General features: G+C 37.3%; 1 protein-coding gene across 1 annotated transcript in view; it reads right to left on the bottom strand.

The window, feature by feature from the left end:
* The window catches only part of LOC150104300 (uncharacterized), a 346,794-nt gene that overhangs the window by 128,911 nt on the left and 190,182 nt on the right, over positions 1-27,701 (bottom strand). The window contains exon 9 of the mRNA XM_090396282.1: positions 15,089-15,197. Within this exon, the coding sequence (XP_090252408.1) occupies positions 15,089-15,197 (109 nt within the window). The remainder of the gene's footprint in view (positions 1-15,088; positions 15,198-27,701) is intronic.

Raw genomic sequence — 27,701 nt, 5'->3', positions numbered from 1 at the left:
CAGCTTCACTCTTGAGTTTTTGATAGCTAAGGTACAATTTGGTAATTCTGACTGGTTCTAATAAGAATTTGAGCTGTAGGAGTTTGAAAAGAAGCCCACTGTGCCATATTCTGTCAAATGCAACATCCAAGAAGATCACTCCTGTGTACTGTATATCCAGCTGAAACCTACACTGATATTTTCCCATGACTGAGAACTGGTTGTTCAACGGAATGGTTCTCCTATAATCCAAATTTCTTATTAGGGATTAGATTTAATTCTTTAGTGACTTTCTACAGTCTTATTAGTATTCCCCCCTCCCAGACAGGGAAGCAGGCTGATTGGATGATGTTTGGGGGAAAGTGTGCTGCTTTACCTGGTTTTAGGATTAAGATTATATTAGCTAATTTAAATCAAGTTAGAAAGTAGTGATATCTGATTACTACATGAATAATAGCAACAATGTGCATTACAGCTTTATATGGCAGTTATTTGATGATGTCAGAAATCCCATCTGAGCTTGGTGCTTTCCTATTCTTAAGTTTAGTGATAACTTCATATACCTCAGCAGAGTATATTGGTTGGATGGGGATTTACATACTCTGTTATGCTTTAGTGTACAATGTGCCCTGGTGTGTACTTTATGAAGTCTAGATGTGTGAGTATAGTTTAGATTACAATGCTTCTTCATTCATCCATTTTAATCCTACCTTGTTTAGCCTTTTCATCTTTGGAATACACTCAGACAGTGCTGCTGTTAAATAGCTCTTGAACAATGCCCAAGCAGCATCTCTCTCTCTCTCTCTCTCTATCCCACTCCACTCCTATTTCCATGATACAGCACCCACTGTCTCCTAAGCTTTTCACCAGCCTTGTAGTTCCATGTATATCCCTTCATTATAGAAGTTTTCATATGATTGGCTGAAACCATGGCGATCACTTCATGATCAATCACACTGAGTGAGGGATCAACCTCCACTTCACACAATACTGCTTCAAAACCACTGCCACTTTTTTCCCCTTGTACCACAATCTTGTGCAGACATAATTCTCCTGCTATCATCAACAGCACTCCTCCTATATTCTTGCTTTTCCTATTTTCACAAAAAAAAAAAAACAACCATCATATCTCTCTATTTCTATTCCTGGCAAGACGTCATTCTCATCCAACCAAGTTTCACTCATTCCAACTATCACAGCAACAATTTCATTTCCTTTATTACTGATATTCCTGGCATTCATAAATAAACGTAATTCATTTTCAGGGTTTTCAGTCTATGCACAGAGCTTTGGTCATTCTCTAGAGCATCTGGTCCTCTGTTTAAGGAGTGAAGTTATGTCTCCCAATGTTGATTTCGATTTTAAGTTTTTAAGCACATATCAAACTCCCAACATAGTCCTGTTGTGTACCTGTTGGTGTTCTGTGGTTTTGGTGCCTGGCTCTGTTCTTTTAGCAGATCATTTTTAATCTCGTCAGGAGTCAGTCAGAGTTTTTGTGCAGCACATTATTATTATTATTATTACATGACACCTCCAGGGAGTGCAAGGACTCATCACAGGAGGACACTCTACTCAACTAAACACATCTCACCCTCTCCACTACTACTTAATTCTCCTTCTACGACACCACTACCATCGATGCCATCTATCGCCTATCATCACCAACAACAGTATTTCTTGTCTGTAAATTGTGTGTGTTCTGAAGACCGATTTGTCTGTACGTGGGATGAAATATCCTAGTTTCTGGGAGAAAAAGCCGTTCTACCCCACACAAGATCAGCTAACTCATCTTCAATTGAAAAAGCCCATATAAGGATTCTACTAGTCACAACAAAAATCAAACCCAGGTCTTTTCCAAACAAAGGGCATAATTTCCACTGTTCTTTTGATTGTGCTATGGAGGCACCTAAAACAATTTGTCAGGAGTGGGGTTCAAACCCATGCCCTCATAAGAGGAACAGATCTTAAGTCTGGTGCCTCAGACCACTTGGCTACCCGGACACATTTGCAACAGCAGCTGCCTTTGCAGATGTGTCAGGGTGGTCGAGCAGCACATTTAGCTGGGTCTGTGTTTGATTTTTTGCAAGAAGCTACTGCATAGTTTTCTCAGCATTTAATGAAGAGGAAATTGGCCTTGCATCATATGATTGGCCAAATTTTTGTTAGTGGTGATATTGTCTGGTTGATGCCTTCCATCAGAATGGTTCCAGTTTCATAGTGTCACAGATAGTTGTTAGACTGTATAGCTCTTAATATTGTCTGATGATTTTCACTAAGACGAGAGGCATTGTCCATTTATCTGCTAGAATCATACATGTAACTTTAACAGGGTTTAGTCGATGTTGGTGTTCTGTGGGTCAGCATTCTGTGGTTTTGGTGCCTGGCTCTGTTCTTTTAGCAGACATCTCTTTTGGACATCTCTTGTGACTTCCTCAATGGCTACAAATTTTGCTATACTGAACAGAACCATCTTGAAGGTATTTTTTTTTTCTTTTTTTTTAAAGTGAATATGTGGTACTGAAAAGGCAAACAGGAGAGTGCAATTAGAATATCATGGGCATACCATGGCATACACATCATGTGAATATGTGTTACTGTGCTGTTCAGTGAGGTAAACTTCTTCATATGCTTTAAACACAAGACATCACCATACCATGAAAACTAAGAACAGGTAGCAGGTAAGAGTAGCAACCACTCTGGGTGCCATCTAATTTCATGGCTGCATGATTTACAATTTGCTTTCTCTGAACTAGTGCTGTGCATTTAAAGTGACTTTGTGGAGTATAGTTGGGAATAACTATGAAGGAATTGAGGTAGAATCATGTAATCTACACAATATTCTACATATTCCCCAAGAAGTGTCATACACTTGTCAGAAATGTTGTAATAGATTTAATGGTATTGATATGAACACAGATTGATAAGAAAATAACTATTTATTAACCTAAAAGCTAATATTTTGCTGATATTATATCAAGCATCTTCAGAGCACACAACACAAAGTTTGCTACAAATGCAAGACAACCACAATCCGGTGTAATAGTGGGGCTAGTATAAGTAATTGCAGCGTGCAACACAAGACTAAAGTCCTAATAGGGTGCCATCTAGGTTAAAAAGAAAAAAAAAGTAGTTCATAGTTTTGAAATAGTAGTCTGTGTTCATATCAATACCATTAAATCTATTACAACATTTCTGACAAGTGTATGACACTTCTTCGGGAATATGTAGAATATTGTGTAGATTACATGACAAAGGAAACACCACTGTAGTAATGGATACAACAGAATATGAAAGCAAAATGCATGCACCGCTCCAAGACTGGTCTACATATCAAATCATAGATCGAGATCCCACCAACTCACAAAAGAATAAGGTGTGCAAGTTACTGAACAAAGTCACTTCCTGGCCAAAAGAAATTGTCAAAAAACTCAAACCCTTGCACGTTAAAACACCCAGAATATATGGTGCTCCTAAAATACACAAACAAGGTACACCTTTGCGTCCTATTGTAGATAGTATAAACAGTCCTACATGTAAACTAGCTAAACATTTAGCCAACTTACTAGCCACTTACACAAACAATTCTCAATCTTTTGTTAAAAATTCTACCCACCTAAAAAGTATTTTAGAAAACCACACCTTAAATAGTTCAGACCTAATGGTGAGTTTTGATATCACCTCATTATTCACTAATGTACCACTGATTGAAACACTTAACTTACTACATTCACAATTTGCCCCAGATATATATCAGCTATTTAAATTCACAGTACAGGCAGGTTATTTTACATGGAAAGGGAAAATATACACAATTAGATGGGACAGCTATGGATTCCCCCTCTTTCTCCCCCCTTAGCCAACTTCTGCGTAGAACATCTGGAAAAACTAGCTATCAACACAGCCACTCTCAAACCTAGTCTCTGGCTACGCTGTGTTGATGATGTGTTTGCTATTTGGCCACATGGCCCAGACACATTGAATACATTTCAGATAAGTTATTCTAGGAATAATTAATTATATATGCGTAATTGTTTGAGTAAGAGCGGCTGTAAACGTTGTGCGCTACCGGTATTATTAGTGTGGGGGATTTTTCTTGCCTAAACTTAATTACGAAATCATTATTATTAGACCTAGTAACCTGCAGGAAAAAAAAAAATGTCGGCGGCATTGTCATTCCATGATTTTAATTTGGATTTCAGTCGTTTCGTTAAGTGTGAGGTCTGTTATATGTATTCCTTCGATTACATAAATGATTTGTGGATGTTTAGCGCGGATGGAAGAAGGGTGTGTGCAAAGTGTGACCTGAATGAGGAACTGATGAATGCAAATATGAAATTGATGACAGAAAGTGTTAGTAACGATTGTGTTGCGAGTGCACATTTGAAAGAGAGGCGAAAAAATGTTAAAAAATCAGGAAAAAAGAAAAAGAGCGATTTGAAAACCGTAACGGATGTTAAAAGGGATGAAAGTGAGGCGAGAGTGGCAGAAAGAAACAAAATTGAGAGAACGAATGAAAGTAGAAATGGCGTGATGCAGAAATCGCAAGTGAAAAAAATCGAAAGAATAAATGATAGCGAAAAAAGAATGAATGATGGCGAAAGTTGGACGCACGTTGGACTGAAAGTACTGAAACAAAGAAAGATGAATGAGAGTAAAAGTGAGAAGAATGATAGTGAAAGTTGGACGCATGTTAGTCCGAAAGTACGGAAACAAAGAAAGATAAATGAGAGTGAAAGTGAGAAGAATGATAGTGAAAGTTGGACGTATGTTGGACTGCAAGTACGGAAACAAAGAAGGATGAATGAGAGTGAAAGTGAGAAGAATGATAGTGAAAGTTGGACGTATGTTGGACTGCAAGTACGGAAACAAAGAAGGATGAATGAGAGGGAAAGTGAGAAGAGGGGGGTCGAGAGTTAAAAAGTTAGAAAGATTTAATGACAGAGAGAGAGAATGTGTCGCGAGATTCGGAAAGTGAATTGCATTGGATGAGACAAGAAATGAAATGGATGCGGAATGAAATTAAGAGAATTCAGGTCAAAACTGTTAAAATAAATCATGATGGCATGAAACAGTTAATGAAAGTTGAGCGAGTGGTGTTGTATGGCGACTCCATTATTAAAGGTGTGCTAGAGGATAAAATGCACAAGGTATGTTTTCTAGGCGGTAAAATGAGTAGAGTGATTGAGGCATTGGATATGAGGTGGGAGCGAACAAAAGAGTTAATTTTATTAATTGGTACAAATGATTTGAGATAGAACAAAGAGCATGACAGAATGAATGTCAGGAAGCTGCTTGGAAAGATAAAAGAGAATAGTGTGACAGGAAGTGTATAGTCAGTGTGTTGCCTAGGTATGATTGTGGTGAAATGAGGCGGAGAGCAAGGATTATGAATGATATTCTGGCTGAAATGTGTGAGGAGATGGGAGTACAGTTTGTTATTGTGTGGAATGAGTTTGAGGGACGGAGTGAGCTGTATGGGAGTGATGGACTGCATTTGAGTGGTTATGGTGTGAGTCGCTTGGAGAGACTGCTGCTGGAAGGTAGAGAAGTGAATAGAGAGAATGAATCAGATCGAGAGCAGAGTGATGTGGAAGAGCAGGAGAGTAAGACAGGAGAGATTGAAGAAGTGGAAATGAATAGGGAAGTGAGTGGTATAGAAAATGAGAGAATGGTGGATGCTCCAAGAGGAGGTGAAAGCATGTGTAGGCAGGAAAGAAATGGGATGACCAGGGATCAAGAGGAAACAGATGAAATTGAAAAGGGTTCTAAAATGAAGAAGCAGAAAGGGAAATGGCCCCAGTCCAGCATGGAGAGATCACATCGAGTGAGTGGTATCAGTGGAACTAGCTGCAGAACCAGAAATGAACTGTCGTGTTTGTATACACCAATGCTAGAAGTATAAGAAACAAGGCAGATGAAATTATTATTATTATTACATCACACCTCCAGGGAGTCCAAAGACTCATCGAGGGAGGGCATCTACTCTACAGCTCTTCTTCTCACTACTCCACCAACCTTCATCATCTACCACCATTTATCGCCGACTACCACCACTAGTACTTTCACAGACATCCATGCCCAAGGCGGGATTTGAACCCGCAGCCTTTTGACTGGAGAGTGGATACGTTAACCACTCGGCCAACCAGGCCGGCAGTGGTTAACGTATCCAAATGGTTGCATTAATTGCGTCTGTTCACCCAAAGATTGTCAGAATAAGTGAGACATTAGATGAGGACGACATCCTGACAGGAATAGAGATGGAAGGGTATGATATGTTTTGTGAGGATAGAAGGGGTAAAAAGGGAGGGGGAGTTCTATTGATGATAGAGAAAGAGTTATGTCCATACAAGGTAGAGATGCAAAAGGAAATAGGGCCAGTGGTTTTGAGGCAGTATGGTGTGAGATAGAGGTGAATAGAATCAAATAATTGGTGGGATGTTGTTATAGACCTGGTAATGTGGATGGTGGTGATTGAAATGTATAGTCAAATAAGCCAAGCAAATAAGAAAAGAGTGATCATTATGGGTGATTTTAATTATGGCAATATAGACTGGAATGAAGAGATAGCAACTGGAAGTAAAGAAAATGAGTTTCTTGAGGTTTTGAGGTATAACTACCTCAGACAGTATGTAACAGAGGGCACACGAGGATTAAGGGTCTTGGATTTGGTCATCTCATCAGAGGATGTAATTATAAATGAGGTGTCAAATCATCCACCAATTCGTGAAAGTGACCATGGGGTGATTACCTGGGTGGTTGCCAGCAGTGCAAGGACCCCTGCAAAAAAAGGGTATGTGTGGAACTACAAGGGGGGGGGGGTGAATATGAAGAGCTCAGGAGACAGCTTGCGGGTGTAACATGGAATGAGGAGTTAGCTGGAAAAGAGATCAATGCAGCTTGGGGGATTTTCAAAAACTATTTAGTAGATCCAATGTCTAAACGTATTCCAAGGGTGAGAAGGTTAAATAAGGTAGGTGTGAGATGGATAAATAAAAAGATTAAGCGTGCAATACAGAGAAAAAGGGCATTGTGGAGGCAGCATAAGAGAAGTGGAAGTAACCAATTTCATGAGGTCTACAAAGACCAGGCAAAGAGTGTGACTTGGTTGGTAAGAGTAGCTAAAGAGAGGTATGAACAGCAGTTGGCTAATGAAGCCAAAAAGAATCCTAGGGAGTTCTTTCAATATGTAGCCAGCAAAAGAAAGAATGATTATGGAAGGATGACATTGATTGGAGGAAATGGTATAAAGACAGCTGTTGCAGAATGTGTGGTGGAGATACTTAATGAGCAATTCATAAAGGTCTTTCAATCTTGTGAACTGACTTCATAGAGAGAGAGATTGAGAAAAGTAGATGATGTGAAGGAGAGACTGACTGTAAGTGAGCAAAAGGTGTTTGGGGAGTTGAGTAAACTAGATGTAAATAAGGCTGTGGGACTTGATAATATATCACCATGTATTCTGAAGGAATGTGCCAGGGAGTTGACGTCTGCCTTGACATATTTTTTTAATATGAGTCTTGCACTTGGTCAAGTTCCTAAAGAGTGGAAGGAGGGCAAGATTGTGCCACTTCATAAAGGAGGTGATCGAACTCAAGCATCAAACTATAGGCCTATTTGTGTGTCAGATGTTGTGGTTAAGTTGTTGGAGAAGCTTGTAGTTGTTGGAGAACCTGGAGCTATGGGATATCTTGGATAGAACTCCGACTCGACAGCCAATAAAGAATTTGCTAAAGTTAAAAACCAACACCGGAAAAAATTTGAAATCCTCCAGCAACACAATGTTAAGCAGTGGCCACAATTTCATCAAGATGGCATCGTTGTGAACCTATCATCGACAACCTTATCCAAAGCGGCCACAAGTGCATTAAGTCTTGGACACAATTTTGCCATTACTCCTAAAGTAGTTCCTAAAACCAAAATAATGGTTTCTGTTGAACATGGAATATACCACTTGCCTCCAGCTATAGCCAATAATATTAGGTTAGACGTGGCAAATATCCTAATCCATTCTAAGCCTCCCAAAAATAATATCCCATATAAAGAAATAATAGTTCTAAAAAAACTATGCAATAATAACCACATTACAACCAAATCAGACAAAGGAAACGCCACTGTAGTAATGGATACAACAGAATATGAAAGCAAAATGCATGCACTGCTCCAAGACCGGTCTACATATCAAATCATAGATCAAGATCCCACCAACTCACAAAAGAATAAGGTTTGCAAGTCACTGAACAAAGTCACTTCCTGGCCAAAAGAAATAGTCAAAAAACACACACCCTTGCACGTTAAAACACCCAGAATATATGGTGCTCCTAAAATACACAAACAAGGTACACCTTTGTGTCCTATTGTAGATAGTATAAACAGTCCTACATATAAACTAGCTAAACGTTTAGCCAAATTACTAGCCACTTACACAAACAATTCTCCCTCTTTTGTTAAAAATTCTATCCACCTAAAAAAGTGTTTTAGAAAACAACACATTAAATAGTTCAGACCTAACGGTGAATTTTGATATCACCTCATTATTCACAAATGTACCACTGATTGAAGCTCTTAACTTACTAAATTCACAATTTCCCCCAGATATATTTCAGCTATTTAAATTCACAGTACAGGCAGGTTATTTTACATGGAAAGGGAAAATATACAAACAATTAGATGGGAGAGCTATGGGTTCCCCCTTCCCCCCCCAGCCAACTTCTACATAGAACATCTGGAAAAACTAGCTATCAACACAGCCACTCTCAAACCTAGTCTCTGGCTATGCTATGTTGATGATGTGTGTGCTAATTGGCCACATGGCAGAGACACATTGAATACATTTTTAGTGCATCTAAATAGCCAGCACCCTAAAATCCACTTTACAATGGAACTAAAAGCCAATGACTGCCTGCCCTTCCTGGACACGCTGATCACACATCTTCCACGTGTGATCTTACACATCACCCTTCTCAACAATATGGTATCTTAAAAACACTAACCCATAGAGCTAGAGCAATCTCTTCCAATGACATTGCTCTCACTGCTGAACTTTCTCACCTACGTCACACCTTAACCAATGGTTATAATCCCCATAAGATAGATAACATACTAAATGTTACCCAGAAATCCCCTCTATCTACCATAAAAGAATACAACAAACTATCACCATCCCATACATTATAGGCACATCTGAAAAGATATCTAGGGTGCTTAACAAACACCAACTGCGCACCATATTTAAACCTTATGTGAAATTAGCAACTCTCATTCATTCACCTAAGGACAAATGCACTCCTCTATCACATCCAGGAGTTAATGAAGTGCCCTGTTCTTGCCATCAAGCCTACTACAGACAGACAGGAAGAACTGTCGCCATCTGCCTCAGTGAACACAAAAAATATATCCGACACTTTCGCTATGGCAAGTCAGTCTGGCAGACCATGCTTTGGATACCCCAGCACACAGGATCAATTGGAAAAAAAAAAAAAATTAATGAATAGAAGCTTCTACAAGTCAGAGAGGTTGTTCCTGGAATCAACGGAAGCCTTAAAACATACTCCAAACTAAGCATAACGAGTATGGCTGTATAAATCTACCAAAGATTTGGGAGACTGTCATCCTAAGACCAAAATAATATTTATTACTTTTATTTTATTTTATTTTTTTCAAACTTTCTAAGACTATTATTTGGACTACTATTTCAAAACTTTGAACTACTTTTTTTTTTTTTTTAACCTAGATGGTGCCCTATAAGGACTTTAGTCTTGTGTTGCACGCTACAATTACTTATACTAGACCCACTATTACACCGGATGGTGGTTGCTGCATTTGTTACAAACTTTGTGTTGTGTGCTCTGAAGATGCTGGATGTAATACCAGCGAAATATTAGCTTTTAAGTTAATAAATAGTTATTTTCTTATCCATCTGTGTTCATATCAATACCGTTAAATCTATTGCAACATGTCTGATGAACACATAAGCCTATCGACACATTTAAATACACTTGTCAGAAGGTTGATGCATCATTTGCAATCCTCAGAGAAAAAGTCTTTCCCTTGTTGCATAAACCAGTCGTCAGCTGCAGATATGACTTCATGATCTGTGTTAAATTTTGTTCCTTTCAAGTGTTTCTTTAAATTTGGGAATAGGAAATAGTCAGACGGCATCAGGTCTAGCAAACAGGGTGAGTGAGGCAGACACTGAACGCTGAAGTTGTGTATTATCTGTTGGGTTTCATGAGCAGTGTGAGTAGGTGCATTGTCCTGCAAAAGCAACATGCCTCTGCTCATTTTCCCATGACGTTTTTCCATCAGTACCTCCTACATTTCTTTCAGACTGTTACATAAACTGCTGCTGTAACAGTTTCACCTTTTTTGAGCTACTTGGTAAGGATTTTACCATCCATAACCCAAAAGACAATGGCAAGAATCTTCCCTGCTGACTTTTAGGTTTGGAACTTTTTGTTATTTGTTAGTTGAACTGATGATGTCTTATGATGCATAAGACAAAATATTTACATAATAAAAAAGTTATTTACTGTGGCATACGTGTTACTCTATAGTTATATACATTCCTGTTCAAATACAACCCACCTACTATATGTTGTCTCTCTCTCTCTCGATATGCATTCTAGACATTCAAATATTCCAAATTCCCTTTCTACATATTCTCACTATAATGTTATTCATTATCAGCACTTTTATCTTCAACTCCTGGAAGCTTTGATGAACATTTAAAAGATCACAAATGATTTTTTGCTTGTTCATTTGTCATCTTCTGATTATCAACATATACCTCTCATATTTGTATTCCCATCCTAATTGCTTGAATAGAAAATTTATTATTATTATTATTATTATTTGACACCTCCAGGGAGTCAAACGACTCATTGAGGGAGAGTGTGCCAACAGCATCGAACGATTGGCCCCTTCCAACTACTAAATGAGCTCAAACTTATTTAACTGAGCCATTAGTAGCAGAGGCCCTACCAATCGACCAACCTTTACCATCTGTATCATTTCTCATTATCATGATTTCATGAAGATTATTTCCTATTAATCGTGATTTCTTTCAGTTTAAAGAGCCATATTGTGGAAAAATGCTATAAGAATATAAGAAAATGGAGGAATAAAAATAAAGGAAATAAAGGAATAAAAATAAAGGAAATAAAGGAAATAATAATAAACTGTGTGAACTGTTAACAATAATATGAAAATTCTTGGCCACAGAGGTGATGACTCCATAATCCTTCAATGTGAAAGCCAAATACCTGAGGAGGTATGTAAGCAGGTTTCTCAAAAGGTAGCATCTCTGAAGAAGCAGGTACAGCAAGAGGCGACATGGGTCGAGGACTTGATGGACCACCAACACGATGATACTCTGCAGAACGTTGCTACATATAGACAGATTAAAGAGTAAGCTTATGCTTGGTAAGAAATATTTATTAGAATACACAAATTAGCTCAAAGATAGTTAAAGCAGTTAGTCAAGAAAGAAGAATAGCTACAGAAGTTAAGACATAACTTAGTATTAATATCAGTATGTTAAGCATGCGTGTTAACAAAATTATGATTAACTCTTCTAAAAGCATGCATCACTTGAAATATTTTCCCTCCAGACATTTCGATAAAGTTACTCAAGTTATTAATTAATATTAGAAAACTATTTTTTAAAAAAATTAAAGGAATGAAAGTAAGTAAGTCCTGTTATCATATATCATAATACTCCTATTTCCTCAAATTCCTAATATGCTGATATTCAGAATTTGAATAGTATAAAGCTTCACACACCTCCTGGCAAATAGTTCTGTCACTCACATCTGTTCCAGAGCTCATGCAGAAGTTGTTTGCAATGGGTGCTAAGACTGACTGACGATTCACTGTGACAACACGCTTGAGAGTTTGCCGGTCCCAATTTGTTAGTTTCTTATACCTATCAGTTTGTGGGAGGGGTTTGGTGGTTCCAACGTGTGTCCACTTCATGATAACCTAGCTGACAGTAGACCAAGACATGTGCAATGTGACAAAAGTCTCTTGGAGACTTTTGTCACATTGCACGTCTTGTGAAATGTGACAAAATGCAATGTGCAATGCGATTCTTTGTGGGCTCCAACTATCACACCATGTTTGAACAGACTCAATTTTTTTTGTTCGCTCATCCTGACAGCAAAGAATGTTTACACTGCTAATGCCCACATGCCTATGCTTATATACGAGGGTGGTCTGAAAAGTTCTCAGCCTAGACCATAGATGGCAACACTATCAGCAAGATATTTTTTTTTTCTAAGTTAGTACATCTGTCATAAGCATCCATGTAAAATTGCAAGTCATTCTATCAAGTAGTTTGTTTTATATAACTGTCTAAAGCAAAAGAGTTGTTTTTATCCTTTGAAATTGATAAAATTGAGCACCGTAGGTTATAAAATTCTTTGTAAAAGAAGGTTTAACGCCAAAAGAAATTCATTCAAAGTTCATAAAAGTTTATGGGCACTCTTCTCCTTTGTTTTTGATAATTAAGAAATGGGCTGAAGAACTTAAGCATGGCTTCACCAGCCTTGAAGATGATCCATGTGAAGGACATCCAAAAAGTGTAACAACACCAGAAATCATTGATCGAGTGCACGATATGGTATTGGTGACCAGCGAGTCAAAGTGCGTGAAGTTGCTGAGACTATGGGCATTTCAAAAGAACATGTAGGATATAATTTGCATGAAAAATTGTAAATGAAAAAGCTTTGTGCAAGATGGGTGCTGTGCTTGCTCACAGCAGATCAAAAATGCACTCGCATGAAAATCTCTGAACAGTGCTTGGAGCATTTTAACAAGAATAAAACTGATTTTGTGCATTGATTTATTACTATGGATGAGACCTGGATTCACCATTACACACCAGTTAAAACAGTAGACAGAAGCCAGTTGTTCAGCACCAAAGAAGACAAAGTTGGTTCCAGCAGGAAAGGTCCGATCTTTTAACCAGACTAGATGAAAAAATTTGTGAGAAAAGACCCAGTTTGCAGAAGAAAAAAAAAATCATCTTTCATCAGGACAGTGCACCTGCCCTCAAAAGTGTTTTAGCAATGGGAAAATTAAGGGATCTGCACTATGAATTGTTGGAACGTCCCCCCTGTTTCCCCAGATTTGGCTCCCTCTAACTTCTATCTCTTCCCAAAACTAAAACTCTTCCTTGCTGTTCAGCGTTTTTCTTTGAATCAAGAGGTGATTGCAGCTGTAGGGGGATATTTTGCAGATCTTACTGAGAACCACTACAGGGACGGGATAATGGTGCTGGAGCATCGCTGAAATAAATGTATTAGGCTTAAGGGAGATTATGTTGAAAAATAAAAATTACTGTGAAATTATAAATTTGTTTTTTCATTGTTAGGCCAAGAACTTTTCAGACCACCCTTGTAGTGTTGTGGATGTGTATCATATAGGTGAGGCAAAACAGAGCTATGGGAGTATGTCTGGACACTTTTGGCAACATAGTGTATTATACCCCAAACCTGCTGTACAATGGCAAGATACTTTGGCTCCTTTATTTCACATCAACCACAAATAATTCAAATCATGTTCCTAATGAAAGGTTGATTATTATCATGACAAGACCTCTGTGGAAGCCTAGTCTTAGTAAGGTAGCTCTGCTGTAGGTGCAACAAAGTTTATTATACCGTATCTTTGATTTATTCACCAACTGTCATGGAATGCAATTTAGGTGATGTGCATATGTTGTGTTATGTGTGTCAGAAGTGTGTGCATGCCAAAAGGGAAATAGCAGTGTGTGGTGAAAGGTTGTTCTCTGCAATCCAAGCAGAGAATAAAGAAAAAAGTACAGAAATAAGCAAAGTGAACAACTTATGAATGGCAAAAGTGAGAATGAGAAGAAAGATAACACAAAAGAAGTGAAGAGAAATAAGCAGAATAGCAAGATGGATTTAATGATGAAATAACACACATATGAAGTCTTTCATGTGACATAGCATGAACTGGATAGCAGACCAGCAGAGGAGTAAAAAATAAGAGAGGTCGGAGGAAAATGTAAGGAGAGGAGTACTAAAGAGCAAAAAAGGCAGATTAATGAGACAATATTGTATATGATGATTCCATGAATAGAGAACGTATGCTTGATGAATCCATGACTAAATTGTGTTTTTATATACAGATTAAAGATATTAGTGGAGCAGTCAGCTTTTCATGAAGGGAATATAAAAGATTTTTATAATTTTGGTCAGAATGATTTGAAAAGGTGAAAAGAATGAAATGCAAGAGGATATAAAAGTATTATTAGAAGAAGTGAAAAGAGAGTGAGAATAAAGATTTGATGGATGAAAGGACTTCACTTATTACTGACAGACACATGAATGGATTTGAAGTTAGATATATTTGAAAAAGTTTTATTCTGTGAGAAAACGGATGTACAAAATCATGATATTAATTTTTGAAAAACAGTAATTTTTCAAAAATTACTATTTTTCAAAATGAGTCATGGAATATGTTTAATATATATATATATATATATATATATATATATTTTTTTTTTTTTTAAAAGAAAAGGTATTGAAAGAAACAATACTCAAAACACTAAATTTTTATAATGTACACAAATCAATCTTTCTTCCTAATGGGGTTAGGAAGAAAGATTGAGGAAATAAAATAGGAGGAAAAGAGAGATATATAATTAAAAGATAAGAGATTATTACGGGTAATAGGTGAAAGAAATTTTTCAAAGGATGGAGGAAAAACACAAAAGTAGACAAAACGATCCATGGTAGTGTATAAGGAAGGTATGAGCAGGTCTTTGCAGGGAGAGTTGTTTGTGAGTTGAATACATTGCCTGAAGAAGTGGTAAGTGCAGAAACAGTAAATGGGTTAAAGACAAGGTCTGATAATCTTTTTGTAAGAGTGGGGAGACCTCCCACATTGGGTCTTGATTCTGTAGAGATCTAATATTAATAACTCTCAATGCTTTATTGTAAAGATATCAAAACTGAAAACATGAAATTTTTCATCTTTAGTTACTTAATATTCTAACCAAAAATATAAAAAACAATGGAAAAAATATTTTAAATAAGTTTATCTATTTCAAATCCTTCGATTAAATACATGTACAAATTTCACTTACATGGAAAGGAATAGGTGATATATTCCGAAACAGGGATGGAGTAGATGAACTTGGACTAGAAGGAATGACGGAGGAACTGGTTGGAGCCATTGGGGCAACAGGTACATTACTAAAATTAAATGGTATTAATCATATCTTCAAAATGAATCATGGAATATGTTTTATATGTTTTTTTTTTTAATTTTAAAAAAGGAAAGGTATTGAAAGAAACAATACTCAAAACACTAAATCTTTACAATGTAAACAAACTTTATATTATTATTATTTATTATTATTATTATCCAAGACCCCATGGAGTCAAAGACTCATCTGGGAGGTCCTTTTATCCAACACACAGCTCATCATACCGTGCTTTAAACACACTCAAATTCTCTGCAGACAACACACTCTCAGGCAAGGCATTCCAATCATTCACAACTCTGCATGAAAAAAAACCTGCTTCTCACTCCCCTACTCACACAGTCTTTATATAGTTTCCAGGGATGAACTCTGGTTCTCTCCCTGATCTCCCACTATTTTCTGTAGAACCTCTCCAGCATTGACCCTATAACAACCCCTTACCAACTTGTAGTTCTCTGTCATTTATCTATCTCTATTCTGATAGATAGATAAATGATATATTTTTCTGATAGAGATAGATAAATAAGAGATAGAGAATAGATATCTATATCTATTCTCTATCTCTATTATTTAACAGAATTTATTAATTGAATAATTAATGATTACGCTACTTGGCAGTAAGGAATGATGACGGATTCAGCAGCAGTCGCAAGTGGCGTATCACCAAGTCCTCCGCCATTTAAGAACTCAATTATTAGCAATATCATAAGGGACTTTGTGGCATGCAGTACTTGCAGCATGTCTGCATCTCGGGAATTAGATATGTGGCTTGTGAAGGAGAGCGGAGAGCGTATATGCACAAAATGCAGGCAGTTGGAGGAAATAAGTGCATTAGAAATATCGATATCCGACTTTGTTGCTCCAGGAACGGGGAATGAATGTAGGAAGACAAGTAGTGTGATAGGAGAGAATGAAAAAAAGATATATATGAATGAGAAAATAATAGTTGATAGTGTGGAAGGTGTGAGTGACTGTGAAAGTTTAGGAGATGGTTTTGTTTGGGAGAGTGAATTTAGATTAAGAGTGACTGACCTGCAGAGGGAGATAGATGAGTTGAAAGAGGAGGTGGAATGTCTTGTGAATGAGAGCAGAAGTATGAAAGATAAGATTAGGAGAATGGAAGAGATAAATGCAAGGAGAATCAGAGTAGGAGACAGAGAGAATTTAGGGAGTATGAGTGAGAGGTTTGGGGGTGCTAGAAGAGGAGAGAATGGAAACAGTAGAAGAGAGGGAATGAGAGACAGGTAAGGGAATGCTAGCAGACGAGAGGATGGAAACAGTAGGAGAGATGGAATGAGAGAGAGATATGGAAGTGCTAGAAGAGGAGAGAATGGAAACGGTAGGAGAGATGGAATGAGAGAGAGGTATGGGAATGCTAGAAGACGAGAGGATGGAAACAGTAGAAGAGACAGAATGAGAGAGGGATATGGGAGTGCTAGAAGAGGAAAGAATGGAAACAGTAGGAGAGAGAGGTATGGGAATGCTAGAAGAGAGAATAGCAGTAGAGGAGTGGGAATGAGAGAGACCTATGGGAATGAAAGAAGAGGAGAGAAAGAAAACAATAGGAAAGAGGGAATGGTAAGAGGTATAACGTATGGCGACTCAATGATCCGTGGTGTTCAAGATAGGATGCGTGAGGAGTGTTTGCCAGGAGGAACAATAGAAAGGGTGGCTATGGCAATTAAGAGAGGTGAAAGGGTGGATGAGATGATTGTGATGGTAGGAACGAATGACTTGAGTGGTAATGTAAGTCGGGCAGCGAGAGATATGAGGTTTTTTCTTGAGATGGTACGGAAGAAGACAGAGAGAGGAAAAATAGTGTGCATGTTGCCTAGGTATGATAATGATGAGCTGAGCAGAAGAGTGGTGATATTGAATGGCATAATAGCAAGAATGTGTGACAAGAGAGGACTGGTATATGTGGATGCTTGGAGTGCGTTTGAGGAAAGAGAGGAATTGTATGCAAGAGACCGTTTACATTTGAATGAGGAAGGATGTAGGCATCTGGAGAGATTGCTGTTCCGAATGAGTCAGTGTGTCCCAGGGAGGATGACAGCAGGGGTGGCCTCTTGTGGGAATGGATACTTGGGAGAAGGGAGACGATGTCAGGTAACACTGACCCCAGTGGAGTCTAGAAGGGATAATGCTGGGTATAGAAACAATGGCATTTATATGCTTTATACTAATGCCAGGAGTATCTGGAATAAGGGAGAGGAATTGGTAGCACAGATAGCATCACCATGGCCAAAAATTATTGGGATCACTGAGACGTGGATGACAGAAGGGGATATAATAACAGGAATAGAAGTCACTGGGTATAGCATTTTTCGTCAGGATAGAAGGGGAAAGCGTGGTGGTGATGGGGTACTGCTTATGATAACTGATGTCCTATGTCCTCTAAAAGTGGAGGCTTTGGAAGGAAGTGAGACAAATGATTTTGAGAGCATATGGTGTGAGGTAGAGGTAGGCAAGACAGGATATTTAGTGGGGTGTTGCTACAGACCCAGGAGCACAGAGGATGGGGACCAGGAGATGTTTAGACAGCTAAGTTTGACAAGTGCAAGAAGGATGATTGTTATGGGAGATTTTAACTATAGTAGTATAAATTGGAGAGAATAAGATGCATGTAGCAATAGTGGAATGGAATTTCTAGAATTCTTGAGGGACAAATGTCTTAGGCAACATGTAACAGAGGGAACAAGAGGTTCAAGAGTTTTGGATTTGGTTATAGCATCAGAAGAGTTGATAATAACTGAGATGACATCTCTCCCACCAGTTGGAGAGAGTGACCATATGGTTTTGACTTGGAAAATGAATAGACATGCAGGAGTATCAAAGAGATGGGAACTAATGTGGAATTATAATGCAGGCGATTATAATAGTCTTAGACGTCAACTTCGGAAAGTTTCATGGAGGGAGGAATTGGAAGGCTGAGATATCATTAGTGTGTGGGAAATTGTAAAAGAATATTTGTTAGCAGCAATGGTAAGTTGTATACCACGAGTGAAGAAGAGGACACAATTTTCAGTAAAGTGGATGACAAACAATATTAAACAGGAATTGCATATGAAAAAGAGGCTATGGAAGAGATATAAGGAGACAGGTGAAGAGAGGATGCGTGAAGAATATAAGACACAGGCCAGAAGAGTGCCTAGTGTGGTAAGGAAAGCGGAATATGAGAGGAGATTGGCCCTAAGATCCAAAGAAAATCCTAGGGAATTTTTTAGATATGTGGCCAGTAGGAAGAGAAATGACTGTGGAAGAATGATATTGTGCGATAAAAATGGGAATAGAGTGACTGATGCAGAGGACATAGTGGAATTGTTCAATGAACACTTTATTGGAGTATTTCATCCTGGAGGAGTCAGTTTTAATGCTAGAGGGATAGGGCAGGTTCAAGGTTTAGAGGTACAGAAGGAGAGTGTGTTTCAGATACTGAGAACTCTGGATGTCAATAAAGCTTTGGGACTGGATGGTATTTCACCACGAGTTTTGAGAGAATGTGCTAGGGAACTGACAGTGCCTTTAACCTGGCTTTTCAATGAAAGTCTGGCTTTGGCAAAGGTGCCCAGGGAATGGAAGGAAGTTAAGATAGTGCATTGCATAAGGGTGGTAACAGACTGGAAGTGTCTAATTATAGACTCGTCTGTGTGTCATCAGTAGTTGTTAAGATCTTGGAGAAAGTAGTGAGGAACCGTATACAGCACTGGGCAGATGAGGGTAATGTTATCTGTGAGAGTCAACATGGATTTGTGGAAGGGCGCTCTTGTTTTAGCAATATGCTAGCCTTTTATAATAAAGTTACAAGAACATTAGATGAGGGACAGACATATACTGCAATTTTCTTAGACTTAGCAAAGGCATTTGACAGGGGTGCCACATGATAAGCTGATATTTAAGTTGCAACACATGGGTCTGGATGTCAGATTGGTCAACTGGATTCAGGATTGGCTGTCTGATAGGTATCAGAAAGTTGTGTATGGTGGAGCAGTTTCAAGGAAACAGAAGGTTACAAATGGAGTCCCACAGGGCTCAGTACTAGGACCTATATTGTTTAACCTTTATATCAATGACATTGCCAGTGGATTGCAAGGGGATATTCAGTTGTTTGTGGATGATGCGAAGCTGGGAAGGATTATTAGTAATAGTGCAGATGTGGTAGCCCTGCAAGAGGATTTGAATAAGCTACATAGATGGGAAAATGAATGGGGGTCTCAGTTTAATGCAGCAAAATGTAAGGTCTTGAGGTTTGGGAAACATCGATGGGATGCTGCATATTCTATGGGAGGAGTTATACTGAAGGAAGTTGGGGAGACAAGAGATCTGGGGTTAATGATTGATAGAAACCTGAAGTTTAGGGGACATATTGCAAAGGTGGTGAAGGTAACACAGAGGATTGCTGCAATTATGAGAAGGACACTGACCTGCAGAGATAACAGGGTTATCATTCTGTTGTATAAGTCTCTGATCAGACCACACTTGGATTATTGTTCTCAGATTTGGTCCCCAGGATTTGAAGGGGATAAATTAACTGTGGAAAAGACGGATGACAAAGATGGTCTCAGGAATGTAAAAGGATAGTTATGAGAATCGGCTGAGGGAATGTGGACTGCAGAGTTTGGCAGATAGAAGAAGGAGAGGTGATATGATTGAGACTTTTAAACTGTTGAGAGGTGGTTATATGGTTGACACTGGGGAGTTCTTTCACTTGGTTGAACAGCGGGAAGGAGTGATGACAAGAGGCCATCCCTGGAAGTTACGAAAGGAAACTGTGAGCAAGAGGGTTAGGAGTGGTTTCTTTGCATGGAGGGTGGTTGAGCCGTGGAATGCATTGCCTGATAGAGTGGTGAGGTCGAGAACGGTAAATGAGTTTAAGGAGTGGTATGATAGACTTTGTGTTTCTTAGGGGGAACCTCCCCTCGATGAGTCTTGACAGACTTTATGTTCTTAGGAAGGACCTCCCATGAAGAGTCTTTTCTCCATGGAGGCCTGAATAATAATAATAATAATCATATCTCCCCCTCTTCCTCCTGTCTACCAGACTCTGCATGATGCATCTTCTCAATCTTTCCTCATACTCGACATTCCAGAGGTTAGAAACTACCTTAGTGAGTCGCCTCTGGACCCTTTCCAACATCTCTTTGTCCTTCTGAAAATCGGGTGACCAAATCTGAGCACAATAGTCTATGTGTGGCCTAATTAAAGCCTTATACAATGGAACAGGAATCTCTCTCTACTCCTACAAGTCAGTGTTCTCTGCATCATTCCCAGAAGCCTTTGTGTTGTCTTCACAATTTTGGCAATTCCTAAATTTCAGATCCTTATCCACTATCACCCCCAGATCTCATATTTCCTCCACCTCCGATAATATATCCTCACAAAGCATAAATTCTGTATCCCATCTTTATTTTTCAAATTTTAAAACCTTACATTTTGCAACATTGAACTCACATCCCCATTCCCACACAATCTCTCAATTTATTCAAGTCTTCTTGTAAGGCCACAGCATCTTCTTTGCTCTTCATGGTTCATCCCAACTTTGCATCATCTGCAAACAACTGAATATCTCCATTCAGATCTTCACCAATATCATTAATATACAAGTTAAACAGCAATGGCCCTAAAAGAGACCCCTGAGGCACACCACTAGTAATTTTCCTTTTTCTGGATATTGCTCCCCGATACACAACTTTTTGATACTTATCAGATAGCCAGTCTCCAATCCAATGCACCAATCTAATGTCCAACCCCATCTGCTCTAATTTGACTATCAACTTATCACAAGGTAATCTATCAAAAGCCTTTGTGAAATCTAAGTATATTATTGTGTATCCTACTCCTCTGTCCAAGTAAGTAGTCACCTTATTCTAATAAGTAAGAAAATTACTAAAACATGACCTCCCTTTAACAAATCCATGCTGTCCATCAAAGATAATACTGTTAGATCTGAAATAGGCGACTACAAATTTTACATGATGTCACCATTCCAGAATCTAACAATTAACAAAAAATATATATGCATACTTATCTTTTAGCGCAGTGTAATTATGTTTTTTTTTTTGTAACAACATCTTGTATGATAAACTGTGAATTATGTGAATTTAAATTAATGTATCTATATGTGTAGCATGAATGTAAGTCAGCAAAAGGGATAGATATGAGAGAAATCATTAGTGAAATATTGTAAATGAAAGAATGCGTGTTATTCAGCAACATAAGGCAAAGATCGCTCTAATACTATAAGAGCAGTGTAAGTACCCGTGGGCATCACATCTGAGAAGACATCATGATGCATATGTTCCTGGAAACAAGAAGTCCCATATGTTGATCGGTGAAGTCACCCAGCCTGAGACCAATGGGTGAGACGATAAGAGAAATTCAAACTCGGAAAGGTGTCGCGGGTTTTATTCACTCTAGGGGAGTGAATAAAACCCGCGACACGGAAGTAAATCACCCCCCATTTTTTCTTGTTCCTGCATCTCTCTTTGTGTGCTCCAAGAGTTCATCGCAGTTCAGCTCTCATTTTTGAGGGCTGACCTACGATAGGATCTGGCATAACACCGCAGCAGATTTCAGCAAGATCAACCGTGGGCCGTAATGAGGTCATCAACGTAAAACCTTAGCAGAGAGATAGCGCCCAACTCAGGCAAGCTCGTGTAACCCACGTGGTGATAAGATCGAGACAACCAGAATCGAAACAAAGAAGGAGGGATGGAAGAAAACCGATAAAGAATAGATAATTACTCTCACTTGTTCTAGCCCCTTTTGAGAATTTACTAACAGTGTTAAGAGAATGCAACTTAAAATTTGTAAAATGGAAGGAAGAGTGAAGAACTAAGATTTATGTAAACGACTTTGCTTTTGAAATGAACTTTAAGAACTTTCAGTTAGATAGAGATTCTGTCATAATTAATCCGAGAGAGATTATTTATGTGCTAAAATGCCTAAATGTCCAATTGAGCTGTAATTAAGAATGTATTATATGTCGAGTTATTGAATTTGCTAACATTTTGAAGTCAATGCATGATGGTTTTAAGAGTGAGAGAGTGAAAGAATGGTAGAAGTTTAAATTAGATTTGATAACTACTTTAACTTGTATGGCATTATATAATGAGTTTAATAAATATTTTGATTCCTTACTTACATGTGTTTCTGATCATGATGACTGACCCTTCATAAAACATCGAACCTGTGATCGTGTGTGTGTGTGTGTGTGCGTGGGAATACCCCAATTGAAAGTAGTAAGGCACGACTGCAAATAAAAATAAAATAAGCCAGAGAACCCAAGGCTTCTAAGAATTCAATTAACATTATTAGTGGCACCTGATATTCTATGATTACCCTAAAGGCTGAGTTTATCTCTAACCTTAAGGCCCAGGCTGGCACAGATAAAAAATAAATTTTGCCTGAGTGACCAGGATAACTCATGGAATTCAGGGAACAGGTAATTTCTGGTGGCCCTTAAAAGGTTAAATTACGTAAGAAAAGGTATAAGAGAAGCGAGACATAAGGTTAAGATCAATATTACTGAAGATCACATAACAATGGCGCAAACTACTTAACAAAGAGGTGCATGCGATAGAATTTGATATAGCGGCTGAAGTAGGAAAGGATAAAGTTAAATAAATTGCCTCGATCTATCAATATCAGAGATATACGAACACAACAATACCATTGTTGTGAACCCAATTCTGGATCCTAGTTCTCACAAGCTTCTCCAACAACTTAACTACAACACCTGACACACAGATAGGCCTATGGTTTGATGCTTGAGTTCTGTCACCTCCTTTATGAAGTGGCACAATCTTGCCCTCATTCTACTCTTTAAGAACTTGACCCAGTGCAAGACTCATATTAAAAAAAATATACAGAGGCAATATATAGAGTTTACAGAGTTTACACTCAAGTTAAAAATTAGAAGTTAGAATTGAATGATATACAAGAACATAGTTTGCTGTTAAATCCAATGTAAGGTAGAACTGTACACTATCTTTACCATCAGTTATAATCTATAGAGACCACAGTATAAACAAAATAAATTAGATATCAAACTTCATATGATATTGCTTTACTCTATGCAGCTGATGCTTTACTCAAGAAGTCAATGGAATCCAGTACTCGAGTGTCACAACAGCATAACCTAAGTGATGGAATGCTACATGATAGTTATTTCCAGACATACAATTGCAAGTATGATAGGAACTACATCATGCTAGCATGTTCACGTACAAGTATAAGGAAATTGGGATTGAATGGAATTCCACCTTGAAAACTTAAAGTCAAGCCAATTATTATTACGTGATACCGCTATAAAATCTGATGATTCCATGTGGAAGGAGGGGGTGGTCACTCTACACCAACCATCCATAATATAGTATTTTTTTCTATTAATGGAATGTATTCTCTGCCCAATTTTCCTGTTTTGAAGGACAAAAAAAAAGTTTCTGGGAGAAGCACCCTGCTATCTTGGTGTGAGATTAGTTAACTCACCTTCAAACTTCAAACACACATAAAGATTCCTCTTGAGAATCAAACTTAGAATTTTTTAAATCAACTATTACTCCAGCTGAGCTATGGAATTATTTATTATATCCTGCATGTGTTCTCCAGCCAGTCTGTCTGAACTACAGAGATAAAAACCAAAATTTCTGGCAGTGAAACCTTGCTACTTTTGTATAAAACTGGATAACTCACTGAACTATTTAGACTTACGTGATAGTTTGAACTCATTATACGGTTTAATGGCATAAATGCAGCACATATAAATAATTAAACATTTTTAATTATTTATATGTCCTGTAATAATGTGTGGATAACTCACCTTCAACTGAAAAACTCAGAAATCCTAATAAAAGTTCCTTGATGCCAAGATTCCAATTAAGGTCTTTTCAATCACAGCACATATTAATTTTTTCCAACTGTGAGTGCCTTCAACATATTCAACAGAAAATATCCAACAAGTGGCAGCAATCCAATGACCCAAGGTGCACTGTTGAATAGGAGCTAAACAGACCGGCATAATCAATCGAATGGCAACACAACAATAGTCTGTGTGAAATATATACGTCCACACAATGTATCTGATATGATAAATAATTTAAGCAAGTTACACTCAAACCATGTGTATAGTGGGCACAAGAACACTGATAATGGATGCATCAGAGTGGAACGAGGTCATTCAGTCCACTGAAGCAATCTCTAGTTGCTCCATATACTGAGGAAGCAGGATGACAGATGAATTACAGCCAAAAAAGAGTAAGAGATCAACAGTATTGAAATGTGGAAGTAAATTATACACACAACACCTATTGCACCCCTCCTAAAACTCAGTCAATGTCATGACACTCAACTAATTCTGATAGTCCATTCCACTCACTCACTCACTACTTTCCATGAGAAAAGTCTAGTCTGCACACCCTTACATAACTTACATGGGTGACCCTAGTTCTCTCTCTTTGACAAAAAGGAAATTTTTCAATACATAACAATCTTATCAAACCACTTTAACCTCCCTACCTGCTGAGGTGGATGAAATATCCAGACCACCGTAGCATTTTTCATGGACCAAAACTTCATCGTCATTCTACCTTTTATCATGCTATTACCTCTCTCTGCCGTTAATCCTTTTACGGCTATTTTGGAACCATTAGTGGATTAACTGTTTGGTGAGCAACCTTTGTCGCCTGTCTTTATGTGCAGTGTGTTACTTGGAATTTCCTTTACTGTCCTAAAGATATTTTGACCTTTTTTTTTTTTTTTGCCTCACAATTGATTTTTCGGATTAATCGGATAATCAATCCTTAAATGACCACCGATCAGCCTTTGCAGTGAATCTATTTAGTAATAGTAAATTTGCTGTATTTTATTCTTCAAATCAGTGCAACTGTTCCATTGCACTGATTTGAAGAATACAGCAAAGATTCAAAATATTATGTCACATATTTATATTTTTAAATAATATTTATTGAAATAAATATGACCTTTTGCTTTCTTTCCTAGCAAAATATCATTATATGGATCATCACATTTCAGTATTAGAAACGATTTTTTTTTTGTTTGTTTGTTTGTTTTTTGTTTTTATGAACAACAAATGATGTTAAATTGCATTACTCAGTTTCCGATTGTGAGTCTTTTTAATATCAAAAATTTATATCTAATGATGTTTTAGCAGGGATACTTTGCCTTCGTCTTTTTTTTTTTTTTTTTTTTTGTAGGCTAAAGGCGAAGTATCCCTGTGGTTACACAGTGGACAATATCCAGTGTGTAACCACTGTAGATATGTTGAAAATATAATATGAAAGATATAATATATGGAATGATTCAAACTTTATGCTCATTTTGAAGATTTTCTAATGCTTCTCCACCCCTTATCCTCTCCTGGAACTCAATTACATAACTACTCTAAATTTCTACAGGTTTGAAAGCTTTTTCGGATAGTATTCAAAACAGTGGCAGCCCATACATAAGCACTGCGACACTGCAGCACCCCCAAGGAAAAAATGAAAATTTTAAATTGTTTGTGTTTATAAATAATAACAATGCTTACAACATTATATAAATGCAATACAACATGTTAAAGGTTACAGCTTATGTTTCGACAGTGATTGAATAGTTAATAATTGGAATTGTTCGATTAACGCTTTAGATTATGAAACAAATACACTGCCATCTAACGCAGTGTCGGAATTATCACAATCAACCAATCGCAGCCAGACTCGCCGATATTCGTTTGCGCTTGTGATTGCATGTTACGAGGTCATTCCGACACTGCTTGGTTGGGCAATGTATCATATGCTTGCGTTACTTCTGTGAGATACGAAACTTATTATTGGTGTTTGTTCGTGGTGAGGGTGAAATATTTTTAATAAAGCAATTTTTTAATATGTAAATTTATTTATTAATAAATTGGTTACTGATTAGGAAAAAAAATAATTTATTATTTAAAAAAAAATTTTATAGATTTTGTATATGCAGCACCCCACTTAAAATTTTCACTGGCCGCCACTGATTCAAAATCTATTACTTCATTTTATTTTTTGACAAAAGAAATAAGGCAATAATATTGTTGTACCATGAAGCTTCTAATTCGGCATTATTTCTTTGCAATCTAAAATTAGCTGTTCTACTGTCTGCTGAAATTATTTGAAATTTAAGAAATACTATGCTATATTTTCACCATATAAAACTGCTTATATGCATGCCACACAAAAAAAAGTTCAGTAGTATTATTTTTGTTTCTTTTTCTTAACAAAATCTAAATATTAATTCTACTTCGGCTGTTGGTTGCTATTTATGAAATAATCTACATCTTAGAAATACTGGATAATTATCTTCTTAACTGGAGGAAAAGCTAAATGCTTAGATTACTCTCACTGCTATTGAGAAAGAAAAGAGAGAATACTTCGCCAGAAGTCACACTAAAGTGCCACAAGCTGTAGTGTAGGATCAAGAATGTCTTGTTTTTCACTTGTTGATTAGGTGACATCCTAACACAGAAATACCGACATTTCTTTTACATGCCGACAGACTATTTATGCCAAAAAAATTTCTTAATTTATAATGATCAGTTTCACTTTTATTATTGAAAAATTATTAATTATATGATACAATTCTCTTGAAAAAGAGGATTTGAATTATTTTAAATGAAAAGGAGCATGTGCGTTGTATACAGGGCTGGTTTTATCATTAGGTGAACCTAGGCAATCATCTAGGGGCACTAAGCTTCGGGGCACCAGATTTTGCTACATAGTTCGGGGAAAATATATAGAGAGACAATGTATAGGGGCGCCTAAATTTTCTTTGCCTAGAGGCATCAGATAGTCTTGGACCGGCCCTGGTTACATAATCTTTTTTTTTTGGGGGGGGGGGGTTATAGACCCAATTCAATCTGCAGATATTCATTTCATAAATCATTTGCAAGACAGCTGTTGCAAACGTAAATCACTTGGGGGGAACATGTCCATTCATTTTACTATTTTACATAAATAGTAGCAAAGGTTTAGCTATTTCAACAATGCCATGTATCTAAACTAGAAGAAAATGTTTATATCTGCAGATGTTAGAATTCTTATATAAATAATTTTTTCTGACATGATTTCTCTATTATAATGTAATATAAATTAAAATAAAATAAAGTTATAATGTAAATCAATTTTTTGCCCTCTTGTTTTCTCCCATGTTATATGCAGTGATTTCTTCTTTGTACTACAAGAAAAAAATCAGATAACAGAAGAAAAATATGCAATATTTTCTTTTTCATTAGGTGAATTTACAATGTTCTTTCTTTGTGTTTTGAAAAGAAAGTGCAAATGATTTTTTTCTTACCATTTTTGCCATTATAACATCTGATATAACTATAAGAGTGACATTTTACAGTTTTTCTCCCACATGAGAAAAAGAAATAAGACAATAATATTGTTCATTCTGTTGAACTGCATTGTAGCAGAAATTTTTATTACAAAACTTTGTAATATATATATTATTATTATTGCAT

The sequence above is a fragment of the Typopeltis vanoorti genome, chromosome 8, assembly GCF_054136105.1.
Source record: "Typopeltis vanoorti isolate ZY-2024b chromosome 8, IOZ_Tvanoo_1.0, whole genome shotgun sequence".
In the NCBI taxonomy this organism is placed as follows: domain Eukaryota; kingdom Metazoa; phylum Arthropoda; class Arachnida; order Uropygi; family Thelyphonidae; genus Typopeltis; species Typopeltis vanoorti.
The sequence above is the reverse complement of the archived record's forward strand: the minus strand, read 5'-3'. Positions and strand labels throughout refer to the sequence as shown.